The 22,284-nt window shown below is 47.2% G+C and overlaps 1 protein-coding gene across 2 annotated transcripts in view; it reads left to right on the forward strand.

Moving 5' to 3' along the window:
• Positions 1-2,279: 2,279 nt before the first annotated feature.
• The window catches only part of LATS2 (large tumor suppressor kinase 2), a 63,375-nt gene continuing 43,370 nt past the window's right edge, over positions 2,280-22,284 (forward strand). The window contains exons 1-2 of one of the 2 annotated variants that reach the window (XM_050937161.1): positions 2,280-2,477; positions 11,299-11,833. In XM_050937161.1, coding sequence (XP_050793118.1) covers positions 11,495-11,833 — 339 coding nt within the window. In that variant the 5' untranslated portion in view covers positions 2,280-2,477; positions 11,299-11,494. Of the gene's footprint in view, positions 2,478-2,789; positions 2,852-11,298; positions 11,834-22,284 lie in introns of those variants that run through there. The other variant, XM_050937162.1, reaches the window with a different exon arrangement.

The raw sequence follows: 22,284 nt of genomic DNA on the forward strand, positions 1-22,284 counted from the left end.
AATTGTGTGTGGAGATTATGAGTTTGTAACAGGTTGTCCTGACATTTTTTACAAGATGTGACCTTTCTCTCTCCCGACCCCCATTCCCATCTCTCTCACAAGTGCAGCTCTGCTGTTGGAAACCAAAGCCCAGCAGCTTCATGCTATTACATGAGACCCAGAAAGTGAAACTGCTTAAAAATAGAAAGTGAAATAGTCCAGTCTAGTTTCACTATCCAAATGGATTGAAATGCAAAAAGAAAGCAAACCATGTTAATGGTGAAAACTAAATTAGGTATTTTTTTTTCAAATGATAAATGTAGTTGACATTAGTGTCTCAGGTAAAGGAAATGTTGATGTATAGTATGTGATTTTTATTGTGATAGCGCCCCTTTAAGCCAGCTTGAGCTTTGTCAGGGAAAGGTCTCCAGCAATTGAGCAATACCCTAGTTTAGGCAATCACATTGCTATGCTTCATTGGTTAAGCACAGCAGTAATTCAGAAAATGAAGCCATGCTGCATTTCTCATATTATTTAAAGTTTGCTTCAGTTTTGCAGGTATTTGAAGATTGCAAAATGAACCACATCAGCCTGCTGTGCTCTGTTGATATTGCAGTCTGCTATGAACCATCCTAATAGGTTTCTCTATCTCTCTTGAGGTTAGGGGTTCCTTCCCCCCAATATATTTCAGTCTATATTTCAATACACTATTAAAAGTCTGATATGAATTCATATAAAGTAACTGGCAGCCCTTCAGATGACACACTGAACGATTTCTGTTCACTTTTTTCCTATGAGACATGGCAGTGTGTTTGTAGTCACTTTAAGTTAATTCCCTTCTCCTCAGAAATAGGGATTTGCAAGCTGTAATGACAATTTGGAGGAGAGAAACTGAAAATACAGAAGACAAATGAGATTTAAAAAATGTTCTCAGATAGGGCCTTATCCTGCAAACACGTAATGTGACTTTACTCACATATTTTCTTCTTGACTACTTAGCTCCCAGTCTGCCAACAGTTATGCACAAACTTAACTTTATATATGCAAATACACATGCAGAGCAAAATCCTTCCTCCCTAGAAGAGACTTTAAAACACTGCCTTTAAAGTGAATGCAGAATGAAGAAGTCTCCCTTGGACTTTGCAACAGGACTGCAGGATTTAATTCTATTTTTATTACTACTTTGAATATTATTAATGTGCACATTTGCCACAATGCCATAAAAAGACAGCTTTGGTGGGCATGAACCAAATCTCCAGAGTTAAACACCTCAGTGTTAGGAGAATTTGGATCTCCATCAGAACTTGGTGTCAGGTCTCTATAATGGGCTAAACTAAACAGGAATCCCAAATGCAAAAACTGTAGCACTTGTGGGAAGCATGGTCAGATACACACTTCATGGCTGTTAGCTCTGTAATGGGGTTGAATTCAAACTGTGACCAATTGATCCATATCTACCTAAAGGGAAAACTGTAAAGCCTAAGATTGCTTTGTCTCTTCCCAGCACCTGTATCCAAGGCTTCTCTGTGCCATGGCAAGAGAATAAACTAAACCTTAACATAAGTTGCTGTTTATTAAACTGGGAGAATTGTATATTATCCACTATGTGACCCCAGACAAGAATAGGTCTCCAGTTCACATTAGACTGTTTTCCAGCAAGTTCCCAGTAGGCAAAGTTCCAGGGGTGGGTCAGGCCCTCATTCTTCTTCACAGTCACCTTAAATTGGACCTACCCCTTTGTTCTACCTCCCTTCTGTCCAATGCCATTTTCACCCCCTGGCACGAAGGACCCCAAGATTCCCAATCAAACCTGTTTCTCAAGCCCAAAAGCCTGGGCCAAGCAGGCAGACAGAGTGTGCCAGCTGCTCTGACTGTGATGGCCAGACTCAGAAACCATAATCCTAAGAGCCAGGAACTTTGGGGAAGTTCAGCTCTAGCCCCGCACTTTGCAGCTGGGCCCTGTCTGTAAGGGCAAGTCAGCTAGATGGAGAAGAACTTGCTATGGTGGCTGCACACCCAGTTTCCGGGAGGGACGGTCCGCGTATGGAAGAGGACAAAGAGAATCGGGGTGTCACAGGCACCGGCCCCTAGCTCCCCCTACACCCTCAGTGCCCAGGTGAAGTCTCTCGCCTCCGCGACACAGCAGCAGCCTCCAACCTCGGTCAGGCGGCGGCCGGGGCGCCAGGGCTCCGCCCCGCGCTTGCTGATGGGACGGCAGAAGCCCCTCCCCCCGCTGGTATGTGAAGGGAGGGGGGCTGGAATGACGCGCGCCCGGGTCACGTGACGCGAATGGAATGCTAACAATGTAGCGAATGTCCCAACTGTGTCCTGCCGCTGCCGCACTCGGAGCAGGGGACGGAGACGATGGGGAGCGAGCGGCACCGCCGGCAGAGGCGCGCCGGGGAGGGCCCGGGCGCTGCTCCCTGACCCCGACTGCACAGCGAGACGGGCTCGGCTGGGGCTCGGCACTTTGTCCCCCGGCTCCCCCCGGACTGGAGGTGAGGGCAGGGCAGGGCAGGGCGGGGCGGGGACTCCCCGGGGACTGGCCCGCAGCTCGCCGCTGCTCAGAGGCTGCTCAGGGCAGCGCGCAAGGAGCGGGGCCCGCGGCGGGGGCGCTTGCCCCGGGGGTCCCGGCAGCAGCAGCAGAGCGCGCCCCGGAGCGGCACTGGCTGCGGGGCGAGGCTGGGGGAGTCCGTGCTCCTTGGAGCGAGGCAAAGGCAGGACCCCGAGAGGGCGGGCGCGCCTGTGCTGGGGTGGGGGTAGGAGTCACCTGGGGGACTGGCGAGGAAGAGCAGGACGCGGGGCGTGCCTGCAGCCGGGGCAGCCAGCCCTTGCTGGGCGACAAGCGGGACTGAGTGCAAGTGTCTTCGAGGTGGGCAGGGGCAGCTGGGGGCTCCCCACGCCGGGAGGCTGGCGAAGAACCGGACCCGGGGGCGGGGAGGAGAAGTGCTCGGCGGAGGTGGCTTGGGGGGGAGTTGGTTCTTCCCGGCGGGCGGAAGGGAAGAGCCGCGGCCAGTGCCTGGGTGGAGGCGGCGGCTCTAGGGGTCGGGGGCTTGCGGCTCCCTACGTTGACTAGGGACGGGCTCCGGGGCCCGGCGGGTGGCTCGGCCGGCGCCCAGTGCGCGCTGTGCTTGCGGGGAGCGCCGGGCGCCCTTCCCGGTGGCCGGGGCTGAGCCGGACTCGGGCCCGTCCCCGCGCTCCGTTCCGCGCCGAAGAAAAGGGACTAGAAAACTTCGGGGCAAGTTGGGCGCCGGCCGGGGCGGGAGTCTGAGCTGAGCGGGCTGTCGGGGAGCCGGGCTCCGTTGGTGTGTGAGCGGCAGCGCTGGGCCCGGGGGCTCGCTCTGTCCCGGGCCCAAGGGCAGCCGGGGAACGTGGCCCCCCTTGGCAGCTGCGCTCCGCAGTTGCTTTCCGACATTTTCCCGAGCGCTGCCTCTGGAGCAGACATGAACGTGACAGCCCTGCCCGGGAGAGGCCCCTGCCGGCCGCCTCGGTCAGGCACTTAGGCCTCAGTGCCCCCAGCTGACTCTCCCCTACCCCAAATAGCAGCAGCCCGGTGGCTTGTCGCTCTGGGGAGGACGTGTCTGGCTCTTTTCCCGGGGGTGCGGGGGCTGCGTTTCCAAACAGACTCTTTCCACGTCCCACCTGCTCGGAGTGTAACTCTTACATCCCGGAGCTCTCCCGGCTCTGCCTGCGCCCGTCCCCGTGGCCTCTGGGCGCCCTGCATTTCCTGCTTGACAGCTAAGGAAAGTGGAGTAGAAATGTGTGGTAGATTTGATGATACTTTCGGGTGGGCTCTCACCACAGCACTTTGCCTAAAGAAGTTGTGGTCTCTGCACAAACTAACTGTGGCTATTGGGTCACTTTAGTCACCTCTGCTGTTTAGCCACCCAACAGTTTAGAGCACTTTCTGTTTAGGGTGGGCTGGTGCAATGCCCGGGAGTGTTGTTCATAGGGTTTCTATCTGCTGAGAGAAAGTGTGGTTTGATTATTTAGATTAAACAAGGGACTTTGAAATCAGGACTCTTGGGTTCTGCTTCCCGTTTTCCACAGACTTGTTTGTTTTGTGACTTTTAGCAGGTCACTTAGGCCAACATTTTTATTACCTCAGTTTTTCAGTGCCCAGCTTGAGACACCTTGAATTTGAGTTTTCAGAAGCTCAGACCACCCAGAACTTCGACTGAATCAAGAGATTGGTTCCCTCTGAAATTCAGGTCTTGACTATTTCAAGTCAGGCACCCAAAATCAGAGGCCACTTTTTAAAAGTCCTGCTTGAACCTCTCTGTATCTCATCTGTACAATGGGTGTAATGAAAAATAACATATTTGGAAAGGCAGCAAAGAATCCTGTGGCACCTTATAGACTAACAGACGATTTGGAGCATGAGCTTTCGTGGGTGAATACCCACTTCTTGCATCTGAAGAAGTGGGTATTCACCCACGAAAGCTCATGCTCCAAATCGTCTGTTAGTCTATAAGGTGCCACAGGATTCTTTGCTGCTTTTACAGATCCAGACTAACACGGCTACCCCTCTGATATTTGGAAAGTGCATTGAAATCTTATATGACCAGCACTATGAAAATGTAAAGTCTTGCATAAGCTCTTTGCAAGATATAATCACTGGCTTACAACATGTGGGATGGGTAAGTATGGGAATTAACTTATTTAAACTTCTGGCTATGTTTATGGTTTTGGCAGGGTGCAAATCCCCAGGGACTTAACAATAATTTTGTATGATACTGTTAGTGGGATAGAGGGGAGTGAGAGTGGGAGAAGTGACATGACCCTGCTTTCATTCTTACTCCTCACTTCAAATATGCTGCTATGAGTAACTGAGTATTATTATTTGTATTATGGTAGCATCCAGAGACCCTGAGATTGTGCTCTCTTGTTCTAGAAGCTGTGCATATATTTAGTAATAGACATTCCCTTCCTCAAAGAGCTTACAGTCTAAGTAGATGAGACCAAACAGACAAGCAGATGTCTCTGCTCTCGAAACATACAGCTGATCTGCAAGAGCATGTGTCCCAGCCCCATATAGTCACCAGTTGATTCTCCTTTCCCCCTTAGTAGCATTTAGCATGTGTCAGTAGAGGAACAGGGAGGCAAAGTTAGATCCATAGATTCCAAGCCCGTAAGGGACCATTGTGATCATCTAGGCTGACATCCTGTATAACACAGGCCGTAGAATTTCCCCAAAATAATTCCTAGAACAGAACTTTTAGAAAAACATCCAGTCTTGATTTAAAAATAATCAGTGATGGAGATTCAACCATTGTTCCAATGGTAAATATTCTTACTGTTAAAAAAATTATACTTTATTTTTAATCAAGCTTAAATTTACAACCATTGGATTGTGATACCTTTCTTTGCTAGATTGAAGAGCCCGCCGTACTTCAAGACTGATCCAGTCACCCCTTAACTTTCTCTTTATTAGGGTAAATAAGTGAGCTCTTTGAAGCATGTATCTGGGGACTTTCGGGCAAAAAACCCCAGAGCAACAATGAATAAGAATAGCAAGAAAAAACAAGAAGAGAAGAGGGAAAAGAACGAAGACAAAGGAGTGAAAGAGAGAACGGGCATAAGAAAGTAGGCAAGGCACCTGTACCTAGGGCATGATGCGTGGGGATGTTGGTGTATGGGTGATGACACCCTCTCTCCCCCCCAGGGTTCATCTCCAAAAAAAGAAGTCATGAGCCACTGTGCTTGGCAGGAGTGTGTATCAACATACATATGGATCCAGCTCAGATGAACCAGCATGTGGCTTTTTTTATTGGATTTTACTCAGAAGATAGAGTAAAACTCCCAAGAGAGCTGGTTTAGATACCTGGGCTTGGTCTACACTACAGCATTAGGTGACCTGATTATGTCAGTGTACACACTACAGTCTTGCTCCAGCCAACGTAAGTGCTGTGTTACATCAACTTCATAACTCCATCCCCACGAGATGCGTAGGGCTCATGTCCGTGTAGTTAAGGCGACACAGTGTCTGTGTAGACACTGTGTTACTTACATTAGCTGCTGTCTGTCATTCTTGTCAATTTCAGGGCTCCATGATGGAGCTGTGAAATTTACAAGAAAACTAGGCTGTGACTTGGGCAGGTGGGTGCTCCAGCTATAGCAAGGCTGCCTCCTGGGCTCCCCTCTCCCAGCCTGGCTGCATCTGCCCTGCTTGGGATCCAGCTGCCCCAGCTCCTAGCCCAGCTGCTGCCTGGGCTCCCTGCTACTGGAAGCACAGGTCTCCCCTCCTTTCCCCTCCTTCCCCACAAACTCTTGGCTCCCCAATGCCAGGAGCTCAGATGTCCCCCTTCCCCTGGCTCTTGGCTCCCCACTGCCTGGAACCCAACTCCTCCCCTGACCTCGGTTCCCTGGAGCCTGGCTTTCCCTCTTTCCCCATGGCTCTTGATTCCTCACTCCCTGGCACCAGGAGACCAGCTTCTCCCTGGCTCTTGGTTTCCCGCTCCCTGCTGGGCTCTTAGCTTCTTGCTCTTGGGATCTGCCCGATGCTGAGCTCAGAACTGGGAGCCCAGCTGCAGTGGGGAGCCAAGAGCCTGGCGGGGGGGCAGCTGGCAGTGGGGAGCTGTGCTTTGGGCTCTCAGCCTCCAGCACTGCCCCTCTTAAGTCAGTGAAAGCACTCCTGGTGAGAACACGCAGCACTGACAGGAGGGTAGGGTGGACATGCCTTTCTTCGATATATAGGCCAGCAAAAGTGGTAACCCGTCAGCTTGTGTGTTTTCAATGTGGGGCTATCCAACAATACCTTTGTTAACACTTGAGCCCCCTATTTCTATATGGCTCTGGGGATTAATTAATTCCAAGGATGATACCCAGCTCTGCCTCATTTGTTGACAATGCAGATTTGATCTCTGCTCTGGAAGAATACCTGAACAATGTTGTCAGCTTCATATGCCAGAACTAACTTGTATTTAGCCCTGGTCAAACAGAGGTCTTGTCATTGGTTACTCTTGCTCCCTGTTTTTATGCCTGCTGGTTGAGGGGATTGACTGAAAGGCGATGAGTGAGGTTAAGAATCCTGGTGTTGCTTTTCATCACACCCTTTCCAGAAAAGCCATGTGGCACAAAGAGGTATTTTTCAGTTGTGATGCTTGCATCTGACTTAGTTTATGACAGTTGTATTCTGTGCCCTTGGGATGGCCAGGTGTTATGTTATTATTGCTGCCTTTTTAGAGGGCTCACAGAAGAGCGTTCCTATCATTTTGCAGCTTGCTCAGAATGCAGCAGCGTGGTCTGTTTTTTTTTCTCAAGCACAATCCTATTATACCTGTTCTCCTCTCTACATTTGCCACCTTTGACATGTCAAATTAATTTAAAGATGGAACAGATGATTTTTAAAGTGGCTTTTATTGCTTAACAATAACGTATTATTTTAAAGTATTGTGAGACCTCCTCCTTGAGGCTTATTCTACTTGTGCTCTGACCGCACCTTTGTCTTTTAGGGATTCTGCCTTCTCACCTTAAATTGTTAGGGGATTGTGTCTTTGTTGTTGGGTCTTTGGAGAATGGAGTTCTCTGTCCTCTGAAAATTATTTTGGTTCATTTCTTCTATAAAACATCTCATTACTTTTCCATTTAAAAGGTTTTTGGTGACCATTCTTTTTATGACACATTTAGAACTTTTTTCCTCTCCTCCTGTTCGTATTAAGATGCCATCATTACTTTTTTATTTTGAATATTAATGACGGTAGCTTTTCATTGTATTTTAATTTGTTATGCCATGCATTGTCCAGAACACCTGCCTGGGGAATATAGTTTAAATTCAATGTATCTGTTTGTTTGTCTACTACCACAACCTCTGTCGGTATTTGTCAACTAAAAAAAAAAAATTCAACTCTAAAAAAATTGTTCTAACTTGCTGTACTGAAGGTAACCCTAACTTTTTTATTTGGGGTATTGTAATTTAGTAATGGACAGAAATTATTTGAAAAGAAGCTTAATGGTGTTTAGTCAGAATGATTTAAAACAAATAACTTTGCAAAAGGATTACTTGTGATCGTAGGGGCGTGATGTGGGCACTCATTTCAAAGACAGGTTGAATGTTAGAAGGATACTGAATTTTCAAAATTGGGATAGTACAAACATGCTTATAAATATAAATTGATATTTTTGATATTTAACTCTGTGTTTTTTTTAAAAGTACAACACAGCTATTTCCCCCCTAAAAATACAACTGTCTACCATTTATGAAGCTCACAGTCAATTTGTTTTCCTTTGCAGATCTGTAATATTTAACTGCTATTCCAATTCTCGGAATATCTTGCTTACTAAGTTAACTTTTCTTCCTGCTGGAAAATATAAAACACATTTACAGTTATCTGGTGGCTGCTGTTGCTATTCTCATTCATGCTGTAAATGTAATGCTGATCACTCAGTTAGTTAATGCTGCTAAAACAGAAAGAAAGCTCAAGAAGTTGCCAGCAGACTTGACCCAGCATTATTAGAATCGTGCTTTGGATCATGGGCCACAAAGCTTCTTTCAGTGAGACATGTTGTGTAAGCAAGAGGCCAATTCTTGGGTTACAAGGAGTTGGAGGAATTGCATTCCTCTTTATCACATCCCATGCCTGAACATTGGCACCGGGTCTGAGAGAAGTCCTTGTTTGTTCTTTCTCCTAAACCCAGCCATACGGTGTCTGCTGCTGTCAGGAAAGAGAAAGAAAACACCGGGTAATAAATTGAACTATACGTGTAATTTTCATCCATGAAATCCTATTTAGTTATGGTGTATTCCTAAAATGGCTTCAATAATATTAAGTGCCTTTTATTTATTAAAGTCCATTTTAGCTGCTATTATCACCTTAGAGGGACCAAATCTTACCCTCAGAAACCTGCATGCACTTCCCCATGCCCCTGACTGCATAGGCAGCCACACCGTGTGTGTCTGAGCAGGATTTGTTCCTTACTGATGATTGAATTGTTGTTTGGGAGGAAATATCATAGTATGGATGAGTAACTTTAACCCTTTTTCTCATCACAAACTTCCTCGCACCATTAATTGCAGACTTAGACACAAACAACTTATTATTAAGGATTTCAGGACACCACCAAGAATTGGGAGACAAAGAGTTTGAGATCTCAGGTTGAATCCAGCTCTCATATCGTGTATCCCTGAGGCTGGTACTAGGTCATCTGGCTAACCACTAAGGCACATTTTTTTTATTTAAATTTTAACAAAAAATGTTTAGATAGTGACGACCTACCATGGATCATCATCAGGGTTTGAACCGAGGAACCTTTAGCACCAAAGTACAGAGGTCTACCACTTTAATTAATGTGTAATTCTAGATGATAAGTGTAATAGGCTATCTTCTGTGTGTATTAGCCGCCAGAGGGTCATGTGACACATTATGTAAGGATGTTACTCCTGTATGATTATCTAACATATTAGTTAGTGCTGCCACTGTTTAAAGAGATGCACGGTCATACTGGATACTTGGATTTGATTCCAGTATCCTGTTTTCCCATTTTAAAAGGGTTCAGCCCATGGTTAAGAGGAAAAGCTTTATGTCATCTTCGCTATCCCTCGATATGAGGATGATGTCTGCCATGGGGGTTCACTGATGGGTTTTTAGGTGGTTGAGGAGCCCAATTCGCGCCCTGCAGATTTTCCCCCAGAAGTAACAGGTGTGATCTTGGAGGAGACATAGTTGTTGGCTGGACTGTTGTGTCCTTTCTTTCCTCCTCTGTCGCTTTTCTGTCTCATGAGCACGTCTGTTCTCTTCAAAGTGAGCTGTGGCTTGGTGTATGGTGCCACTGTGTTCTGTTCTGCGCTGAGTCCTCCTAGTTTATGTCACTCAGCCATGAACCCTCTGCCAATTAGGGAGTGATGTTGGGCTTCAAAGATAGACTTGTCCAGACCCCCTTGGCCTTCAGGATAGTGGCCAGCAGAATGGACGATGAGGATGTATGGTGTAAATCTGGAAATGTTCTCCAAGCTCTGTGGTGGTTCCATTGGCCCCTAAGTTGGAGAACAATGAGCAAAGTTAAAGGATACTTTTGGTTTAAAGCCCTGGCGGTACTCTTTTGGCAGCCAGCTAAAGATGAGAAATACTTTAGTTTTCACAATAGCAGAAGCTAGTGTTAAGGGTCCATTGGCAATTTGATATAAGCATGTGAAAATGACGGATTATAATCTTTATGGAAGAACTCTCCTTTTGAGGCTAAAACTTTCAGCCAAACAGTAGCAGCTGCAGAGGTGTGGAAGCAGTTTCAGTAGTGTGGTGGATCTTTTAATCTTCTTTTGAATCTTCTATTTAATATTTATTATTATGGTAATGGCAGGAGACCCCCATCAGAGTCAGAGCCTCATTGTGCTAGGCATCATATAAAGACATAAGGTGATAAAAACACCCCACCAAAGAGCTCAGAAACTGAATTGAGTGTCCTTTCGTGTGTCAGAGTAAGCATACTTGTGATTGACAAGCTAGCAGTCTTTCATTGTTTCCAGATTAGGATTTTTATTATTTGTCACTACTCATCTTAATTTAGATTCGGCACCTTTTGCTCAAGATTAGTATGCAAAAACCTTATGCTGCAAGAATCAGATTAGTTACTCACACTAAGTTGTACCTCACTCAGTGGAGAAATGTATTACTGAAGGAGAGTAAAGTTCTTCATCTTCAAGATTTATTTAGATGTTAAAGTGGAATGTCAGAATGTCTTGTTGCTGCTGACCTTGGTTTTGAAATAGTAGGAAATGCTATAGTTAGGGTTGTCAGTATTGCCATTATAAATCTCCTTTTCTGGGATTTATAACTCAGCTATTGTAAGACAAACAAGAACTTTTCTTCAGGCAAGATCTTGACATACAAAGCCTCAGCATGAATATACTCTTTGCTAACTATGAAATAAAAGATAGATTTGGCCTGTTTCTAGTTATGCAGCTGTACAGGAAACTTACCACCAAGCTTTTTAAATACAGTGAGATTTTTAAAGTTTTAGGTTGTTGGTTGTCAGTTTTTGAAAACTGAAAATATTTTTGGTTTTTGAAAACCAAAAATTTCCAGAGAAATAACATTTTTTCTGTGAAAATTTAATTTCTAAAAAAGTTCATTTTACATTAAAAAAAATTTTTACCTGAAAAATGTTGACCAGTTCTCATCAACTTTAAGATCCTTGAATGGAAAACAGATAAGTGAAATTTATTAAATGATGTTCAGTTTTGAGAACTGGTATAGTCAGGTTCTACTTCTTTCACTAGGTAAACCGCCATTGTCATCATGTTGAAGTCCCTTAAGAGGCAAACCATTTAAAACAGGCAGAAAAATGTGTGAGACTAAGTTCATATTTTCTTTTCTGTTTCAGGTACAAACAGTCTGCACAATGATGATTCCAGGGTTTTTCATTCTCTGTAGGAGCCATGAAGATTGTGAACTGAACTAAACAAATAGTTTCCACTCAATGTTTTAAGGATCATCAAGAGAGGAACACTTATTTTAAAACTACTTTATTCTAAAAAGAAAGAAGATTGTATTTATGCTGAAAAAAAACTGGATTAACAATGAGGCCAAAGACTTTTCCTGCTACAACTTATTCTGGAAACAGCAGGCAAAGATTACAAGAGATTCGTGAAGGTTTAAAGCAGCCTTCCAAATCGTCAGGTCAGGGTTTACCTATCGGGCCAGGCAGCGAAACTTCTCTGGACCCTAAAATTTTAATAGGGAAAGATGCTGCCAGGCAGCAGCAAATGAGACCAACAGCTAAGTTTGGACCTTATCAGAAAGCACTACGAGAAATCAGATATTCTTTGTTGCCTTTTGCTAATGAGTCAGGTACCCCGGCATCTACAGAAGTAAACAGGCAGATGCTGCAGGAATTGGTGAATGTAGGCTGTGATCAGGTACGTATGAATTTGGGGGGAAGGAATGTTACACTGGGTTTACAGCACGTATATGTAAATCTACGGAAATTTATATCAGCTGGTGGTTGACCCAAGGAAATGTTGTCAAATGACAAGCGCTGCTGATTCTTCTAGCTATGTCAACTGCCTTTGCTGCTGTTGGCCATTAAGTATGGTTGCTGTTGCTGGAGGCTTTAGTAGGATAGATGACTTATTGTTGAGTGGATCTGTTTCTTCCTTTGAGTAATTCTAGTGGGTAGCATTGGATGGCCATTAATCTGTCCCATGGGCTGTCATGGGATCCCATAGGTTTCTGTTCTGTCACTTCTGTCTTTTATCTTGTTGGTGTGTCTATGGACACGGTAGGCGTAGTAATAGGATGTATGCTGAGGTGCCTGAAAGACACACATAACACTCAGCTATTCATCTGTTTCATCAGAACTGGACAGTGCAGTTCAATGGTTTAGCTCAGTGTTTGGCCATATTGTGACTTGGATAGCAGTTAGCTGTCAGAGACTTACGTGCTTTTGAAAATTTTACCCTTAGTGACTTACACCCCAAGTCTCATTGACTTTCAGAAACAACCGGAAGAAAGGGACTATGTCTGGCTCCTTAACTGAAATATGCCCACTGTTGCATAGCCAGGTTTACAGAGGGGTTGTATGGGGGTGGAGGGTACACAGTGTGGCTATTTCTGTGTTAAACAGTATCTTTCATTGGAAGTATTTGACATATGTGCTCTGGAGTTGGCATCATCTTCCCATTTGTGTGTGGGTACAATCTGCGGTGTTGGTTTTGACTTATAAAGCTCTGGCATTTGTGCATCAAGCAGAAATACTTGTGTTTTTATAGTTCCCTGATTTAAGTGGCAGTGTGTTCTCAATCATGGTTCCTTGATTCCAAATCTTATTTCCACTTACTTGTCTATCAAAGCTTGTATTTACTAACCTTCAAGATACCTTTCAAAGACTATCAACTTCTTAAAACTTTCCCTGAAGTTGGGGGGTTGCTTGACAAATAATTCATAACAACCATTGGCATTTGCCTGGAGCTGCACAGGACAGAGATTTAGACAGTCTCTGCACTACTAAGCTTATGTTCTACAATTTGGGTAGAGAGAAGACAGGATGCAGACCCAGATGGTGATGGGAGGATTGAGGGGGAGCAACTAGATGTTACCTGGTCAGGTGAATCAGATGCTGAACTGAGTTCTCTTCCTGGATGCGACACTGACTTGCTGTGTGAGCTTGTGTGTCATGAAGGCCTACATTTTTAAAAGTCTGTACTGAGAAGTTCCTATGGCACTTCTGAATGCAAACATTTGATGTACATAAATGAGTGAAGGTTAAGTGAGCACAATGGGATCCCTGATTTGCACGTACAAATTGGGTGTATTACAAAGACACATCATGCACACATGCTTTTGAGTGCAGACTTCTAAAACTTTCTGCTTTAACCACACTTCACTCATCTATGAACAGAGATGCTTGTCTATCTTTCAGAATGCTTTAGGACTTATAGCTAAAAATGTTTCATGAAGTTCAATGTAGTCTACTGTGTATATATTATTTTTTATACCTATTTTTCTATACCAGGTCTCAGATATTGGCACAAAGTATCTGAAGTGCTGTACAACAATTAAAGTCAGCTCTGACTGTGCTCTAAATGCTATCCTTCTCATAGGCTCCCTAGATCCTGGAGTGCATGTTTGTGGTTTTTCCTCCTCTCCCTGATTCCTTTCTTGTGTTTCACTTCTTTCCATTCAGTTTCCCCAGTTGTAGCTTGGTCCTGTGAAGATGCCATTACTAGTGAAAGCCATATCCAATGAGTATGGCAGTTAGATCTGAACATCATCAGGGTCAGATTCGATATAATCTCATGTTAAGGATTCCACAACTGGTGTCCTGTTTCTGAAAATGCTCTGTCCCTGCATCCCGTAATCTTACTCAATCCAATCTAGATGAAGCATAGATGTCTTGGAAGGTTGTGAATGGATGGGAGTTCGTTGAGGTAGCTTGGACTCTGTTAACTGCTTTAAATGAGGACCCTAAATTCAACCAAATAAATAGCCAGTGAAGGTTGTGTTTTTACTCCTGCCTCTAAGTGCATGGCATGAAAATTGCTCGTTGGTGGCAGTCATGTTCAGCGCAGACAGTCTAATCTGGAGGTGGTGAATGCATATTTTGCAGTGGTTTTTTCTCATCTGAAAAGAAAGGTTGTGGTTTCTCCTGTCTTTGCCCAGTCAGGAGGATGTTCCATGCCACTTTCCCAATCCATGCCAGGAGTGAGTGTTAAAAAAAATTAAACAACCCACTGATGGAGCTAATATTACAGATACACAGGAAACAAGGATTTAGAAAATAATTTTATAAAAATAGAAAAATGCTGGGCCTTAAATGGCCCAGTGGGGGTGGGGTGGTGTCCCTCTTAACTTTCCCATACAGAAAGCCTACTCCTGCTCACTGTATAAAATACTAAATGATCAGGAGCTGAAATCTGTGATTTCCCATAAGTAAATCTAATCTAAGGTGTCCACATGGTTTTTGAAAACACTTAAATGCTGTGTGATGTTCATCATAATGGTCTGAAGAACTTCATTCTCACAACAGATCTGGGCTGATTTGGTTTGGTGTTGTGTTCCAGAGGAACCCTACTTCCATTGGACTATACTTGAGGGTGCAAAGATCAACATTTTCATTCTTTCTGGTTACTGGGCCAGGACCAGTGTTGAGAAGAAATCTACCAGTACTAAAAAGAATATTTTAAGGTCCACCACTAGGTACCTCTGTAGTATGTTTTCAGTTTACCAGCAGTTATTAACACACCTATCGAGATGGACTGGGGTGCTGGAACAGTGTGTATAGTGGGGGTGCTGAGAGCCATTAAACCAAACTGTAAATCCTGTATATGATGGAAACCACTTCAAGCCAGGAGGTGCAGCAGCACCCCCAGTACGCCTAGTTCCAGCACCTATGGAGATGGAGAGAAATGCTTAATACCATTTGAAAGTTGAGCTTCCAAGACATCGGCTAGCATAAAGCAAGGGGTTTTAGCTCTCAGCTCTCAAGAGGCTCACTGCTAAAATTGTATTGGAATTCAAGCATGTGTGGGGGAAGGAAACAAGATGGTAATCAAAATGATGCATTTTTAAAGGGTACCATCAAGTTGACACTTGTTCAATTACAAAAAATTAAGTAGTTTCAGATCACAATCACATTTTATTTTCTCTATTTTCACTCCTTCTGTGTGAAAGAATGACAAAAAGGGAAAATTGACTGCTAGAGAATTAGAAAAATAACTATATATAAAGTAAATGCAAAATTAAAAAAAAGTCTTTGTTTCTGTAATTTTAGATGTTGCTTGTAAAAACAGCTAGTAAGAGATTTTTAGGTGGAGTTAGTATTAAAGTTGATTAATAACTGATGTTAGGTGCATCATTATGACTGTAAATTGAAGTTTACATTTCCAGATTCTGAATTGCGTAATATGCCCATTTCCAGAGTTGGTGGTGCTTAAGATATTGGGATGAGACCCTGGTCCCTATTAACTCAATGGAAGCTTTGCTATTGAATTCAGTGGATCTAGAATTTCATCCTGGATCTTAACTTTATTTTATATTAACCATAACCCTTTTAACAAAATACAATCCTGGCAGCTAAACGGAGTCATTCTTGCTAAGTAATGACTGTTGTAGACATTACTTAAACAAATAGCATATGAGTTGGAATCACAATTATTTCAGATCAGATAGTTTCAAAACTTGTAAAACTTGACAGCAAAAGGCATGACCTTACTCAATGTGAAAGCATGGAGTGAAAAACACCACTAATATAGTATTCCCCTTTTAAACAAAACTTGCTGGGCTTGAAAGTGTAGCTTTCAATCACTGAGCAACGCTGGAGAAAGATTGTGGAGAGACTTCTTGCAGATCAGTAAGCCATTTGGAATCACCCGAGGCAATTACTGTTTTTCAGTTGTAGCAAGTAGCTAAAATTGAGCATATGATCGGATGCATTCCGTTAGCCTGAATGGGCTAGGTTTTTTTCTTGCCATACTTCAGAATTAAAAAACCCCTGACATAAGAATGTTGTTTCTTGTGTGACAAAGTTCCGCCTCTACCTTGGTGGGTCCTGTGCTTATTGGCAGATTTGCTCACCTCAGTGATCTTCCCCACGGTCTGGGTCAGCTCCTTCTGTGTCTGATCAGGAGTTGGGAGGTTTGGGGGGAACCCGGGCCCACCCTCTACTCTGGGTTCCAGCCCAGGTCCCTGTGGATTGCAGCTGTCTATAGTGCCTCCTGTAACAACTGCATGACAGCTACAACTCCCTGGGCTACTTCCCCATGGCCTCCTCCAAACACCTTCTTTATCCTCACCACAGGATCTTCCTCCTGATGTCTGATAACGCTTGTACTCCTTAGTCCTCCAGCAGCACACCCTCTTACTCTCAGCTCTTTGTGTGTCTTGCTCCCAGCTCCTCCCTGCCTGACTGGAGCAAGCTCCTTTTTAAACCTAGGTGCCCTGATTAGCCTGCCTTGATTGGCTGCAGGTGTTCTAATTAGCCTGTCTGCCTTAATTGGTTCTAGCAGGTTCCTGATTACTCTAGTGCAGCCCCTGCTCTGGTCACTCAGGGAACAGAAAACTACTCATCCAGTGACTAGTATATTTGCCCTCTACCTTAAGGGCGGCTCTCCCCTTCAAACTCTAATTATGGTGTCTTTCAAAGAATTGGAAAGATAACAGATGTTTGTGGGAACTCTAATATATCTAATAGTATCAAGCTGACCATCTTGTCATCTTTTTCACACTGAGGTCTTGGAATTCAGTTACAAAGTTGTTGTTGTTTTTTTTTTAATTGCATTCCAGGATCCTTTGATGTTTCTATCATGGATTTCATTTTTTTGAAGAAAGTACTATTTCTCCACTCTCTTTCCCCCCCTCCCTTGGCAGAGGCTGCCTTTGTTTGGGGAGGTGGAGGGGGAATCACTAACTCAGCAGTGCAATGTGGGGGGGAGGGAGGGTAGTATCTAGGGAGCCCAGGCCACCCCCTCCACATTCCCCTCTCTCTAGCCATAGACGTACTAAAAAGTCACATGAACGTCCTTGAGCCGCAATCTCCCCTTCCAGAGCAGTCCCGGAAGTGGAAAAGAGGGAGGAGACAATGAGGAGATGGCAGTCTGGGGTTCTGAGAAGTGGGGAGCCAGGCTTGGTGGGTCTTGGCGGCCAGAGTCCCATCTCCAGCCAGTTTCTGGCAGTTCAGTCGGCAGTTCTTGCCCTCCTTCAAGAACTGGACCCAGGTGAGAATGACCAGCGCATATCCCACCAGAGAGACTGGGACCTCCACCTGCCATCCTTTTCCCTCCTCTCCAGCCACTCATTTGGAGAGACCAAGACAGGATGTGATCTCTTCTCCTCCTCCATTCCCCTCCCCAAACCAGAATGACAGGGACTGGATGGGACTTCTGCCCCATTTCCCCCAGAAGGGATTCACACCTCTCACGCCTGGACCTGGCTCCCTGCATCCTAGAACCCCAGGTCGCTGCCATCTCACATTGCCTCCTCTACTTTTTTCCCTCAATACAATTACCCCTTCTCTGGATCCGGGAGACTGGTTCACTGCCCTCGAAATGGAAGATGTATACTTTCACATAGCAATTCACCCTGCACACAAACGCTTTTTAAGGTTCATAATAGACCAAAAACATGATCAGTTCAGAGGTCCTTCCCTTCAGCCTGTCCTCAGCCCCACGAGTGTTCATCAGGTGCATGTCGGTGGTAACAGCCTTACCTCAACGATTGGCTGCTCAGGGGGCACACCAGAGAACAGGTGGAGTCGCAAGTCCATCTGACCACATCCATGTTCGAGATACTGGGTCTCCTACTCAACGTGAACAAGTCCACATTGTCTTCGGCCCGAAGGATAGAGTTTATCGGAGCAGTGCGGGACTCAGTCTAGGCAAGAGCAAGCCTACCAGAGTCCCGATACCAAGCCACGGCAAGCAGCATTCGATGCATGAGAGAGTACCTGACCACTACAGCAAGGAATTGCCTCAGTCTCCTCGGTCTCATGGCGCTCTGCATGTATGTGGTTTGACATGCCAGGCTGAGACTCAGGCCTCTACAGACATGGCTCGCTTTGACATACTGCTCGGGGCGTGACAGCCTGGGACTAGTAGTCGTGGTGCTAATGCAGGTGCTAGAGTCACTCCAATGGTGGCTCGATGCTCAAGTAGTCTGCGAAGGAGTCCCCTTCGGCTGTCCTTGTCTCTAGTTACAGGTGCATCAACTCTAGGTTGGGGCGCACATCTGGGAGATCTGCGAATGCAGGGCCTCTGGTCACAGGATGAGCTCTCTCTCCATGTCAGTTTCAAGGAGCTCAGGGTGGTATGACTCACATACCAGACCTTTCAGTCTCCTCTGCAAGGTCAGCACATGGCAGTCCTGATGGACAACACCACTGCAATGTTTTACATCAACTAGCAGGGTGGAACCCAGTCCTTGCCGCTCTGTCAGGAGGCTCTGGGAATTCTGTATAGCCCACTCCAGTCACTTGGAAGCATCGTATCTGCCAGGAGCCCAGAATATACTGGCAGACAACCTCCGCAGATCCTTCCACAGCCACGAGTTGTCTGTCCAGCCGGACATCATTCACTCTTCTTCCAGAGATGGGGGTTTCATCAAGTCGACCTGTTTCCCACTTGGAGCAGCAGGAAGTGCCCAGTGTTTTGCTCCTTTCAGAAAAGCAGCCTCGGCTCAATTGCGGACACATTCCTGTTACCCTGGGGAGGCTATCTGCTCTACACCTTTCCCCCGATCCCTTTCGTGCACAAAGTCATACTCAAGGTCCGCAGAGACGGGGCAGAGATAATTCTGGTGGCCCCAGTGTGGCCTCGACAACACTGGTACACCATGCTTCTGGCTCTGTCAGTTGACACTCCAATCACGTTGCTGCTCCTCCCCAACTTGATCACTCAGGACCATGGTCATTTTCATCACCCAGACCTCTGGTTCCTCCACCTCATGGCCTGGAAGCTTCATGGCTGAACCCTATGGAGCTCCTCCCTTACCTGCTTCAATCACAGGTCTTACTTGGCAGCAGAAAGCCCTCCACGAGGGCCACATACTTGAGGAAGTGGAAGAGGTTCACTTGCTGGTGTGACCAGCGTCGTACATCCCCACTTCAGGCACCATTACCTCTTATTCTGGAGTACCTTCTGCACCTGAAACAGCAAGGCCCGGCAGTGTCATCTGTAAAGGTACACCTAGCGGCTATCTCAACTTTCTACCCTGAAGTCTCTGGATGCTCCGTCTTCGCCTACCCCATCATTGGATGGTTCCCCATGGTCTGGATGAGCTAAATTCCCAGGTTAGACAGCCTGTTCCTGTGTGGGACCTTAATTTGGTCCTCTCTCAATTAATGGGGCCCCCATTTGAGCCACTGGCAACTTGCTCCCTTCTCTACCTATCGTGGAAGGCAGCCTTCCTAATTGCCATCACATCAGCAAGAAGAGTGTCTGAGTTAAAGGCCCTTACCTCCAACCCACCTTCTGCAGTTTTCCACAAGCACAAAGTGCAGCTCAGACCTCGCCCGGCTTTTCTTCCTGAGGTGGTATCACATTTCCATACCAGCCAAGACATATTCCTGCCTGTGTTTTATCTGAAGCCTCATGCCAGTAGCCATGAGCATAGGCTGCACTCCTTGGATGTTCGGCAAGCATTAGCCTTCTATATCAAATGCACCAAACTGTTCAGGAAATCGAACCAGTTGTTCATAGCAGTGGCTGACCACATGAAAAGCCTACTGGTCTCATCCTAAAGAATGTCATCCTGGATCACGTCCTGCATCCATGCGTGCTATGAGCTGGCCAAGACACCAGCCCTGGCACTTACGGCACACTCCATGAGGGCACAGGCCTCATCGGCAGCGTTTCTGGCCCAGGTCCTGATAGAAGAAATCTGCAGGGCAGCAACTTGGTCCTTGGTACCTATGTTCACCTCATTACGACATCGTCCAGCATGCCAGAGATAATGCAGCTTTCGGCAGAGCGGTACTCCAGTCTGCAATTCCATAACTCCCCACTGCCGAGGTAAGGCTTGGGAGTCACCGGATTGGAATCAATATGAGCAATCACTCGAAGAAGAAAAAATGGTTACTCCCCTTCTCGTAACTGTTCTTCAAGATGAGTGCTCATATCCATTCTAAACCCACCCGCCTTCCCCTCTGTCGGAGTAACCAGAAAGAAGGAACTGAGGAGGCGCCAAGTCGGCAGGGTCATATATTGAACGCCATGAAGGCACCACTCCAGGGGGTTCCACAGCCAAACCGATGGGTGTTCCTAGGGGAAAAACTGTCTGACTGTGCATGTGGTGTGCACACACCTGATTGGAATGGATATGAGCAACACAATGGGACGGGCACGCAGAATTAAGTGGTCACTGAAAACCACCCTCTGGCAGTGGGTGCAGAATTTTGGGATCTGAGCACGAGTCGTACAACGTGGTGAGGATGGAAAGACGTTAGTTTTTTCCCTAGAAGTAGAAAAGAAGAGTGAAAATTGAAGAGTAGCTGAAAAGAGACCTGTGAAACCAGCCTGGATTGCTCTGTAGGAAATACCTAAACAATGGCATGTGGGCCATCACTATTAGTGTTGCAATTTGGCAAGGACCAAATCTCATTTCATTATTTTTTTTTTGCGGGGGGGAGAAGGGGGGAAATCACAAATATATTATCAAATGAGTGTGTTGCTGAATGATACACACTCCAGCAGGTAAAATAAAACCTGCATCTGAGGATTTCAGCTACCAATGTCATGTCTGTGCCTTTCTCTTTCCCTTCCTTTGGATATTGATATTGTGTGCTTGTTTCTACCCTTGTCTTTTGTTGCAATCTCATCTCTTTTTTTTTTTTTTTTTTTTTTTTTTTTTTTTGAGGACCTTCCAGATCACCTATTTCTCCCCCCTCTGTCTGCCACGCCCTCCCAGGAGGCCGCATGTCACACTTTCTCACCCCCCATGGTTGAAGAGAATGCCTTTGGTTGTGTCAATTTGGCTGCTAGAGAATGAAGTGAGTCACAGCTTTCCCTGGGGGCTGAAGGGAAGAGGCCAAGCCTACTCCTGAATTCTTATGTGTTGACGTTTCTCCCTGCGTCTATTCCTACTCTACTTCTCATTCTTGTCTCCATCTCCCATGTTATTGCTGGCAAGAGGGGCAGCGTCATTGCTAGTGAAAATGACCAGATTCTAGTAGGTGTTGCTATGCTGCTGCTGTGTGACATCGTGGGGTCCATCCAGTGATGAGCTGCCAAAATATTAACAACCAGTTCCCTCCTCCTCACCCCACGAGGGGGTCGTAGCCACCCCCCGCCTCCCAGGACTCCTGCCCCATCCACCCCCCCACGTTCCTTGACACCCCACCCCCAGGACTGCTGCCCCATCCACCCCCCCTTCCCTGTCCCCTAACTGCCCCCTGCCGCCCCATCTAATGCCTCCTCTTATTCCTGATGGCACCCCGGGACCCCCACCCCATCCAACCACCTCTTCTCTGTCCCGACTGCCCCTGGAACCTCTGCCCCTGACTGCCTCCCACTGCCCCATCCAACCCCTGGTCCTTCCTGACTGCGCCCCCGAGGACCCTTGTCCCCATTCAATTCCCCTGTTCCCTGCCCTCTGACCACCTTGAGTCCCGACCTTAATCCACCCTCTATCCAACACCCCCTCCCTGCCCTGCCTCTCTTACCGTGCTGCCTGGAGATGGGGGCCACGCCACCCAGAGTCGGGGCTGGGAGCCGCGGATGCTGGGCCAGAGCCGCTGGCCAACCCGAAATTGGGGGACTGCCCACAGTCGGGACCAGGGGCCAGCCCAGAGCTGGGGGCCAGAGTTGGGGGCTGGCCCGGAGCCACTGGCCTGACCAGAGTCAGGGGCCAGGCCGGAGTCGGGGACTGGGGACTGGCCCAGAGCCGCACCACTCAGAGTTAGGGCCGGCCCAAAGTTGGGGCTGGTCCGGAGCCACTGGCCAGGCTGGAGTTGGGGTCCAGCCTGGAGCCGTGTCGCCCGGCCGGCCGGAGTCGGGGCAGGGGCCGGGGGCCGGCCCGGAGCCGTGTCGCCCGGCGGGCCGGAGTCGGGGCAGGGGCCGGGGGCCGGCCCGGAGCCGTGTCGCCCGGCGGGCCGGAGTCGGGGCAGGGGCCGGGGGCCGGCCCGGAGCCGTGTCGCCCGGCGGGCCGGAGTCGGGGCAGGGGCCGGGGGCCGGCCCGGAGCCGTGTCGCCTGGCGGGCCGGAGTCGGGGCAGGGGCCGGGGGCCGGCCCGGAGCCGTGTCGCCCGGCCGGCCGGAGTCGGGGCAGGGGCCGGGGGCCGGCCCGGAGCCGTGTCGCCCGGCCGGCCGGAGTCAGGGCAGGGGCCGGGGGCCGGCCCGGAGCCGTGCTGCCTGGCTGGCCGGAAGCGGGGCCAGGGGCCGG

This window comes from Gopherus flavomarginatus, chromosome 1 (assembly GCF_025201925.1).
Source record: "Gopherus flavomarginatus isolate rGopFla2 chromosome 1, rGopFla2.mat.asm, whole genome shotgun sequence".
In the NCBI taxonomy this organism is placed as follows: Eukaryota; Metazoa; Chordata; order Testudines; family Testudinidae; genus Gopherus; species Gopherus flavomarginatus.